The 10,833-nt window shown below is 45.0% G+C and overlaps 1 protein-coding gene across 1 annotated transcript in view; it reads right to left on the bottom strand.

Moving 5' to 3' along the window:
• EVL (Enah/Vasp-like) overlaps positions 1–10,833 on the bottom strand; it is an 86,130-nt gene that overhangs the window by 8,829 nt on the left and 66,468 nt on the right. The window contains exons 5-7 of the mRNA XM_009328132.1: positions 7,989–8,050; positions 3,605–3,834; positions 2,833–2,954 (exon numbers count right to left, since the gene is read on the bottom strand). Of these exons, the coding sequence (XP_009326407.1) occupies positions 2,833–2,954; positions 3,605–3,834; positions 7,989–8,050 (414 nt within the window). The remainder of the gene's footprint in view (positions 1–2,832; positions 2,955–3,604; positions 3,835–7,988; positions 8,051–10,833) is intronic.

Below are 10,833 nucleotides of genomic sequence, written 5' to 3' on the forward strand. Positions count from 1 at the left end.
CTGCTGCCTCCAGGGTGGGAAAGCCCTGGCTGGAGACCAGGAGCCAGGAAACGAGTGCAGCAGCCTGAGTTTTCAAGTGCCTTTGGTGAGTGATGGGAGATTATTGCTGTCTCAAATCCAGTTCAAAGGCAGCAGGGCTCCCGAGCCCTGTCGCCCCAGGACTGGCAGTGTTGGTGGTCCCTACAGAAGTTGAGTGAGGACCTGAGACCCTCACTCTGTCCTGCGTCCCGAGGAGGGGCAAAACTCTCCGAGAAGCAAGTAGCAAAGAGCTGCAATCCATCCACTGGAGCAACTGGACATGAGAGTAAACAAAGATGTTGGTTGTTTATTTTTGAAGAACGCATGGTAAAACTTCTTGGGTGTTAGCCACACTGGCTGGAGTAAAGAAAACCAAATGCTTGATTTTCAAGCCCTATTTAGGGTCTAAACAGTACTCAGACAGTGCCAGGTACTGATTGTCTAGACATCCAATTTCTCATTTTAGACAATTAGGGGAACTGCAGGTCTAGTCTCCGCATGGATTTTGGTTGTGATGATCCATATCCTTATCCACCTGTGAACACTACCTTTAGCAGATGTTTTTTAGAACGCCAACAGGTTTTTCATTTAGTCTTGCTTCTGAAGTGGACAAAATTCATCTCACAGAAAAAAAAATAAATCCCAAGTGGCACTTAAAAAGGCTTCTGAGTTTCAAAACACCACCACAAGTTTGTCAAAGGATTTTTTTTTTCATCTCACTGGCAAAACAAAAGCCTCACTGGATTCACAAATTGGAGGATTTGATGTAAATTTGACAAAAAACCCAGAGGAGTAAAACACATGTGTGTGTTTGTAGGACACAGTGCTCTGTGGGAATTATTTTCAGCTATTCAACTGCATTAATAATTTTACTAGATCAGTAATAATTTTTTATAGTCTTTCTCTAATGTTTACTTGATACTTCTGAGGAAAAAAGGTTATAATGATTACAAACCTGAGCAAAATATTTGCCAGGGTAAGAGACCAGTGTTAGATTTATGTCCTGCCACAAACTTAACTGGGCTAGAAATGATAGCGGTTTGTGAGATAGTTCATTATTCTGCTTGCACTTCAGTTCTGAAGCAAAGGGCTGCTCTCACGGGGGCCACTAAATCTAGAGCGCCATATTTTATACCACCTGAACTCTCAGAAGTGTTTTCCTCCGTTACTTACCCAGCATTATACACACTCCCTGTTTCTGAGCATGTGGTTTTCTGCTCAGAAAAGGGCCCCTGAGATCCCCTGCTCATCACTCAGTGATTTCTGTATTGAACACGCTCAGTTTAAAAAACATCTTTTTTTCCTCCTGGCTGCCAGCTCGGTAAGAGCAACCTGAAACACAGTGCCAGGTTCTTCCTTTCTCTGTGTCATCCCACATAAAAAGGGTTTTGCAGCCAAAAGAAGTCCTCTCAGTATCAGTTTAACAGCATGCACCGATTGCACCCTTGACTGACACGTGTATTTCCAATGACTTCCATGGCTTTGTGAAGCAAAATTTAGGAGACAATTCTGTTGCTGTCAACTCCCTGGGAAAGGATTTGCAGCTCACTTATTTTCAGAGTAGAGGCAGCATGGTGCTCGTGGCAGTACAGGTGCTTTTGTTAAGATAGGGAGGGGATTCGACCCTGAATACTTGAAGACAACGAATCCCACTGCCGAAAGCCATTTGAGACTAGAACCACAGAAATTTGTAGGATTTCTATATCCAAGCATATGAGATGTCCATTTAGCTTGCGTGCTCGAACAGAGCTAGTTACCCCAGCATCTAGTCACCGAACCTTACTTTTCTTACAGACATCTTCCAGTTCAGCAAGGTCAGTCTTGATATGTAGCAGTACAAAATAGATCAGAAGGTGAACCAATAAATAACTATTAAAAGCTGTTAAGCTATTTTAATTCTGAAAAGAGAGAAAATTATCTATTTGGTATTTTACACTGCTGGTAACTTTTTATAGTATTGTGTATTTATTTAATGCTTTCCAAAGGATTACATCCACAGTCCATGTTCAGAATTCCTTCTGAAATGACTAGGACATGGAGGAAAGTTGGAATCAGATCCTCTGAACTGGGAACTGTTTTTATACTAGACAACATCATTTAAAAATTCCATGTCTGCGCACTATACAACTGTACCTACTCTTCATTATTTTACTCATCCTTTTCTTTCACTATTCATAAGTTAAAAAAAAATTTAGAGCTAAAAATAAAACATCTAACACTAGGAACGTGGGAGTATGACAGAACATTACTGATGGAATCAGGGGGAAAAGAGAAGGAAAAAATAATTGGAACAATTGAGTGCCTTTTAACAGCTTGGTACATCACAACTTGCTTTATTGGAGAATAACTTGGCTAGCCTGTCTGAAACACACTGAGAATCGATAATAATTTACCTGCCAAGATGTTGTCCTTTTATTGCACTTCTGTTTATATTTTTGGGCCCAACATCCTGAATGTGCTACATAAAGAATGATTTGTCTAAGCTCCTCTCATAGTTTACTCTTTCCAAAAACAGTAACTTTGAAATAGATCTGGTAAAATGGCAAAACCACAGTGGATATATTTATCACCATCTTCAAAGGTTACCACGCTGCAGGATTTGCTACAGCAGCTAAACTCTGCCAGGTATCATTGCTGCAACATCTACATTTCATATTAAAGGCCAGATGATGCTGGTGACTAACATCTATGCAGGACCTGTCAAATTGCAAAGAAGCACCAAAGTGACCCATTGCTAACCAAAAATGACAGCACCTTGTTCCACAATTTGCTGCAGAGCTCCTGTTAGTGCTTACTTGTAGTCTAAGTACAAACCTTTTTGCCAGTAATTTATTCATTTCTTCCATTAGTCCTCCTCCGCCTCCTCCGCTACTCGTTCGATTGGCATCGCTCTTAGAGACCCCACTGGGGCTGGACCCTCCTGAACCATCTTCTGGCTTAAGACAGACATCAACATTGCAATTAATGAAAAGTTTCATTTACAACCACACCCTTAATGATTAGTTTTCCTAATTATTAGGAGCAGCAATCACAATCACAGCCCAAAACCAGAGATAGGATGTGTTCTGCTTTGGGAAGAAGACCCACATGGACCTTACTAAAACCAGGACAGTCTGGGTGGGGCAACTATATGGGCAAGTGATGAAAAAACCTACAGTGCTGTTAGTTCATGGTTATGTTTATGCATGGTTATGCAACCCTTACCTAAGTGGACACCTATTGACATGAGGCCTCAACAGTCTACACTGCTTTTTGTAAGCATGGTGCAGTTTTAACCACTTACAATGACCGAAAACACTAACAGATAGTACAACGGTGGACTTTGCAGAAGTAATGAAATCCTGGCAATATGAGAACTTGCAGCCATTTGCTAATTCATATTTTCTGAAAAGCAGAAATTCTACCAAACATTTCCTGCTCAGCTTTATTTGCACTACAAACTCACATTTAAAAGTTCACCTAATGGTCAGCTGAAGCATGTTTCACCATGTTTCATGCTGGACTCGCAGACCATTACACCAAGCTGCGCCAGGCTTTCCCGCAGTGGAGAACAGCCCATCAGAGAGTCCCAGTGCCACCTCCTTACCCGTTGAACTCTCCTTAGTTTGGCACCAGCCAGAGCCGCTGCGAGCCCTGACACTGACCCATCTTCAGTGCCAGCCCCTTGGCCGGCGCCTGCCGGCAGTGGGGGCGGCGGGGGAGGCGCAGCTCCCATGGGTGGTGGAGGGACTGGGGGTGGTGGTGGAGGTGGGGGCCCCCCGGACGAAGCAGGGATCACAGCAGCGCCACTGGGATGACCAGGTGGAAGTGCTGGGCCTGAAATGCAGAGAATACAAATTAGACGTGAAGCACAGTCTCCTCCAGCCCGTACACAAGGTCACGTTCCTGCTCCCAAGGCCATGACCTGACTGTACGACAAGTGAGCAACGCAAGGAAGCACCAAGCAGAAGAACGGGAAATGGTGGTTGCATCAATGGTCAAGCAGCTACAGTTGTGTCCTCCTGCGAGACCTTGTCACTGATAACTAGCCTTCTCCCTCCTTTTCTCCCTGGCTGGGCTAGTGTTTTATTCTGTGCTGAAATCAAAACACAGACAACACTTCCCAATTCAAAAGTGGCACCTTCTTCTGCTCCTCTCACAGCTTTCTACACGGAGATAATAAACTACATCAGCCAACTCTGTGGACTCCTGTTAACGCCAGCTTTTCACCTCATGGGCTACAGTGACACGTCCTCCTTTCTGTTGAACAGAGGGTGTGTGATCTCAGCTGGTCTTGCAAAATAATGGGGGGAGAGTCCAGCTCCAAGCACCCCAAGGTTCAGCAAAGCTCCTCAAAGCAGCAGCCTGTTGGAGGGGCTGATGGTGGGTAACTCCATTGCAGTGTTTTGCCTGTCTGTAATGGGTCAGTTGAATGAATCCACCTCCCCGAGGGTATTTCCCCACATTACGCTCTCTCAGAACAGGCTGCTCCTGATATATAATCACTTGGTCAGTAAGTGTTATTTTGAAAGACATGCAGGTTTTGACTGAGGAACGTTTGGAAACTGTATTTAACATTAGCAGCCTGGTTTTCTTCTTATCTAGGTTTTCTTACAATTCTGCTTTATTTCTCTGGTGACTTCTACCATTATTTCACACTCCTGATTCCATTCTTGAAATGAACCATAGCTGCTATTAGAAATACTTTAAATGTTTCAAGCCCTCTTTGGTTCATGAACATAATAGCTAGTAATTCATTGTGGGTACAGTTAATTGTAATTGCAAAACTACACCCACCTAACTAGAGGCCAGCCTGAGGCAAAAATTGAACTGAGTCAAAATAATGGACTGATGTGAGTTTAAAATAACTTTATTGAACTAAGTGGATTTCAAGGACTTATATCAGCTGAAGGACTGAGCCTCCAGTGGTTGCTGTAGTATTTTTAGCAGAAAGTGAAAGGAAATGTCTCAGTTTTCTTCCTTTTCTGGGCACATCATTTAAGCATTATATGTGGTTATAAACAGGAATGGATCCAAGTCACAAAACGTATGATCTGAATTGCAAATAGGCATTACTCGTAACTGTTCTAACTCCGCAGGCTTTAGACGAGAGCTAGAAATCAAGACCATATGCAAAGTGGCAGACCCAAGCTCTTGATCTGCCTGCAGTGAAAAAGGTTTGCTGGAACAGTTATAGTGACAAGCCCTCAACTATAAATGCAGTTTATACCAGGAAGAGAGTTTCTAGAATGAAATAAATTACACAAGCACAGGGGATTCTGGGTAACTATAACAAAATCCATGTTATATGTTTTGCTGGTAGCAGAAATACCACTTAAGAAAAAAAATAAAAATCACAACCTCTACCAATATTGCTACACACACAACAAGTCTACCACAGACCTGGCCTCCAGCTTCAGAAGAGCCCATCCGCTATGTTGGGACCAGCTGAATATAGCTTTTGTACAAAGCCCATTGCCAAATGCAGTTTGATTCTGCTGAATGATAAGAATCTCCTTCTGGGCTCATACAGTAATAATATGCATTGCAACAACCCAGCTACAGGGCCCTGGCCCTGTAATTCTTGCTTTTTGCCTTGCTTTTAGCTCAGAAGGTCCCTGGACCAGTCCTGAGTGATTTCGGTACTTTTCCACCTTGGTTTCAGAAATCACATACAGCAGGAGTAGCCTTGGGTCTCTCAGCCCTTTTTCTAGCAGTCACGAGCAGTGCCAACGGGGCTTTTTAAATAGCTGAAAGCTAAGGCTTTATATAGGTCGCAACTCATTCAAAATCAGTACTTACTCAAGTGGGCAATGGCTGATGAAGTCATGTAAGGAGGGGTCCTCCTGGGCATAGTCACCTCAGACACAGCAGCGTAAGGGGGAGGCAATGGAAGACAGTGTGACATGGGCTGATGCCACTGCTGTGGAGGACGAGATGATGGATGGGAGGATGGGGAGGGAGCCTGGCCAGAGGAGCCGGGGGGGCTGGCAATGGTGGGCAGTGGGGAGGAGGGTGCAGCACCTAGGTGTGGAAAGAAGGACCCATCCATGCTTTTCACCTGGGTCCCAGAGGGGCCTAAAGCGATTTGTTCTTCAGGATGGCCATTCAGAGATACGTTTGCTGAGGTCTCCTGGCCTGCTTTATCTGTGGGTCCCCTGACCCTGTCAGGTGGGACAGGAATCACAGGCAGGATGGTGGGACTGTGCGGCTGCAGGACATCACCCCTCTGTGGAGGTGGTGCATTTGTGACGGGGGAAGCAGAAGACCGAGGAGAGCAGGAAAGAGAAGAGTGCCTGAGAAGCTGGTGAGAGGTGAAGGGAAAGTGGGAAGGATGGGGAGGTGGTGGAGACAGCGAGGTTCGCCTGATGCCTGGCGTTATGGTCCTGCGGTTTGGGCAGGCTGGAGGGGAGGAACCTGGGGCTGTTGGCAGCTCGGAGGCCGAGTGCCTGTGCAGGAGCTGCGGGGACTCTCTGGCTCTCCGCGCGGATCTGAAAGAGGATTGACTGGCAGGCTCGGGGACAGCAGGTGCCAAAGAGACAGCGCTGGCATGAGGTGGTGGTGAGGGCACAGCACTAGAGGCAGGAACACTGCAGTTACTGCAGGTGGGAGGAGGAGACTGGGGCTGAGAAGGGAGAGAGCACAGGCTTATCTGAAGGGTGGAAACTAAAAGAACAGAAAAGATAAATGAAAAGAATAAGATGGGTTCGCGGCAAGGAACGAAACCAAGGCGAAGCGGAATAGAGAAAAAGGAACCGCAAAGTAAACTCAAATAGAAACTCAAACAAAGCAAAGAGGATATGGTCAGGCACTGGCTTGGGGGGTTCCAACCCTCGGCAGAACCAGAGGGCTGTGTGGAGCAGGACCCCGGCAGCACAGGATGGGCTGTGTGCTCCCCCCAGGACCGTGAGGAGCAGGACCTTGGCAGCATGGACAGGGCTGTGTGCTCCGGTGCCAGCAAGGCTCCTCCAAGCCCTGAGTGAATCTGAGTCAGGATCACAAGCATCACCCTTGCAACCAGGGGCAGCTTTAAGGGACATGCTGAACACAGTGGTGGCAACCTCATAGCCAGGGAGGGGACAGCCAGAAGCCCCCGGGAGCCATGTCCTGCTCCTTGTGGGTGCCAAGGCAGGATTTTGGCTGTTTCCTATGCAGAATAGCACATAGTAGCCTCTGCCAAAACAGAGTCCAACAACTTCTGACTCTGACTAAGGCATGTGTGTATGTCCGAGCTGTTTCAAGTCAAAAACTAAAAAGTTGTAACTGTTGAGGAAAAACATTTCACTCGTGGCCAGATTAACCGAAAAAACTTCCCCAAAACAAAAGCCCAAACACAAGATGGCCATCTTGGCTTGCTTGCTCTGCCTTCTTTCAGAGAAGCAAAGCCATACTTTGTAGTTATAAGCTATTCCTGTCATCTCTTCTCTCAGCTTAGTGCAACTTAATATGCTATAGAAGATTTTTGTAAGCTCATTAAATATATATTTTTTTTCCATTAAGCTCACAGAAGACTCCTCACTTCATGACCACAAAATCCCCACCAATGGGCATCTAGAGCTCTATTTTCCTCTGCGCTGTAGTTTGCTTTGTGCTGCAGAGTGATGGGGAGCGCCTGACCTGGCACATCCAGCACGTCCACCCCTTCGTGCTGACATCCCCTGGAAACATGGAGTCACTCTTGCAGTGGCTGTGCTACCTGCTGTCCTCGTGGGTGTGCAAGAAGCATGGCCAGGCCCCTTTGGGATGCCTAAAATCCCCCTCAGCTGTACAAGTTTTGCATAGCTCCACCTGCATGCTCCAGACCTGAGCCTCTGCGAAACAACACAACCATGCCCGAATGCATGTAAGTCCCTAGCTGAAAATGCTTTAAAATCTAATCATAACTACAACCACTTTTAGCAGTCTAGCTCTTGTATAGCACCACACAAAACCCAACTACAGCTAGAGGAGACAAGCAGGGAGAGACTATATCTGCTTGGTTTGATACGTGCCTGTAGTAGAGGTTCTTCTTTCCAGAGATTCCTGGCGCTGTTGCTGTTGCTCCATCACTTGTCTAAAACAGCAATGAAAAAATCCTCGGTCATTATGTATTCTTTACAATTTTGAGTAAAAGCTTTATACACTGAGAAGCACTCAAGCTGTATGTCTTGGGTGGTGTGAGCCAGTCCCTCGCAGAAATGCTGTTCCCGTGAGATGGAGGTGGGTTTGATTTTACTTGCCCTGGCCGCAGCGGTGTCATTGCACACGTTGGGGAAGCATAACCAGGACATTGCCCTGCACCTGCAGGACACTGCAGGGGCTGGTCGATCCATTTAAGATAACTCCTCAACGGGCTCTGCAGGAGGAGTAGTCAGTGCCCCAGGTCCAGGAGAGCGCAGCAACCATGCATGTCATTAACCTGAAGTGCATGAGCATTGCAAGAGAAGAGTAAGGGGTGTCTTGCATAAAAGGACAGATATTTTACTGAGTCTTTTATGGATCAGGAGCCCAAAGGGCTTGTAGCTAAAATGAAAATATAAGGAAGCTTGATCTGCATTTAGGTGCTGACTGTACAAACCCTATTTTGTCCAGCTGCACAACCTGGCTGACAGCTTGCCACCTGATGCCCCAGCACAGCCGCCCCTGTGCCGGCCAGTGTGGCCATGGGGACCACGACCGCCGCGTTTCCTCCGCAAATGCAGATCGCAACACTGCACTGCTGCTTTTTTGGCACCTTTCCCCCCAGGAGCTGCTAGCTCCCGTGCTACCCAGGCCTGGTGTCCCATAGGGAAATGCACTGCCAAGCCTTTTCCCAAGGTCTGCTTTCCAGAGATGTGCAGTTCCCAGGGTCTATCAGCAGAGGTCTTCTCTCGCACGCTGTAACACTGCTGCAGAAAGGGCTCTCGCTCTGACCCCTGCCACAAACCCTCCCTGGCATTTCTCTTGTTAAAAAGATTGAGAGCTAAAAACTAGACTGTTTGCCAGGCTTTCTACCATGCACATGGATATGGACTAAATATTTCACCAATACTAAAACACAACTCTGTAATTACCTTACTGGAGCAGCTGGTAATAAGGTTTATTATAATTTCTTCCATGATTTCTAGGCCAAGTTTGCCTTGAATTTGTTCCACATATGTTTGGGCCAGTCTTAATTGTATGGAGATTTCTTTTTTCTGTAACAATTTTACTTCATGGTCTGTACAGTAAGGGAAGCTTAACTCTAGGCAACACTTCTATTTTGACTCCTTATGTAATATTTTAGAGAGATCTCCCTGTTACATTTTGTACATATTTAAGAATGTCTTAATTTGCAAAACAAATTTCCCATATTTCAATTCTAATTCAATAGATGGGACAGGAAAATCCACGATTATAATTATTCGCTGTGGAGGGATCAATCCTAAACTGGTTTTATATTCAGGACATGCAATCCATCGAACACTGGCAATTTCTGGAAAACCATTATAGGCAGCTGAGAAAATTATTGTATGTGCAAAGGGGAAACAGTTTTGAGGAACAGCCTTAGTTAGCTGATTCAACTGGTTTCATTTAAGCTATGACACTTTAAACCAAATAAATAGAAATCTTTACTTCAATACATGCCCTGGCTCTTAATTGATAGTTATGGGCTGAACACATATGCAACAGCATCAACTGCACTGCTAAAATTTCAAATGTAAACACATATACTAAGAATTTCCTAAGCATACCATCTGCTACCTTAGCTTGGCATTTATTAGCAAAATTTGATGATGAAGAACAACTTGACACATACCTTTTCCTCATTAAACCTGGGGGAAATTCTAGGTTTATCTGGAGGACAGACTTGGAAAACTCCAGCCTGACAGGCCAGGAAAGAAATATGGGTAAGAAAGATGTCTCCAAGTTGCTAAAGCCGCTGCAGAGCCGATACAGGTGCAGGGTGCTCCCCAAAACAAGGGTGAGCCACTACCATTTGAAGCTGTTGGGGTTCATGCCAGCCCTGTCTGCCCTTGGGCAGAAGCAGTTTATACGTACCAAATACACTCTCCCACACATGCTAAAAGGAGAAGTTCTTACACTCTTAGGAAGTCAAATTTATTCCAGTGGAACTAAGTAAAGCCTGAGATTGGCACAAGGATGCTTAAGGAGTATGCAAGGAGTAAAGTACAAGAGGGGACAAATTACTCTCTGACTTAAAAATATATTTTAACATTTGTGTAAAGGTCTCTAAATAACCTTTTAAACAGGCAGATTTGCAGGGTAGTTACCATAACTTCATTTCCTTGCCTGCTTATAAGATGTTCAAAAAAAGCTAGGCCTAAAATTAGGTCTGCTATATGCTTAAAGAATGCATCAGCATAATTAAAGCTGAAAATCCTCTACTGCAGATGCAGTAATATCTAAGTGCATCTACTGGCATAGCTTATTTCAGTCCAGTGGAGCAAAAGAAGCTTTCCCAGAACCATGTGCTCTGTAGCAGTTGAATAATACCTACCCAAAAGGCTTTTACTGTCTCTAAATGAAAAACAATAAATATTTTTTTTTCTGATGTAGTTAAGCTGCTCACACTTTAAATGTACAGACTAGACAGCTAAATTTGAGGTCTGAGTTACATATGGTCTGAAGAATCAGTGATTTCCACTGGTTAAATGAAGAGCTGGATCAGGTCTTTCAGCCAGGCGTTAGGGACAGGCGGCATCCCCCCTGCCTCTAGGTGAGCAGGAGCTCTCCTCTGACCTTTATGATAGCTCTGGTATCCCAAAATAAATCTTACAAATCTCAAGCGAAATATCATTACCCGCTGACCCATTTAATAGTCATATGTAAATCCCTACTAAATCTCAGGCCATTCAGAGTTATTCATAAAGGCGC

Source organism: Pygoscelis adeliae, unplaced genomic scaffold (assembly GCF_000699105.1).
Source record: "Pygoscelis adeliae isolate BGI_AS28 unplaced genomic scaffold, ASM69910v1 Scaffold130, whole genome shotgun sequence".
Taxonomy (NCBI): Eukaryota; Metazoa; Chordata; class Aves; order Sphenisciformes; family Spheniscidae; genus Pygoscelis; species Pygoscelis adeliae.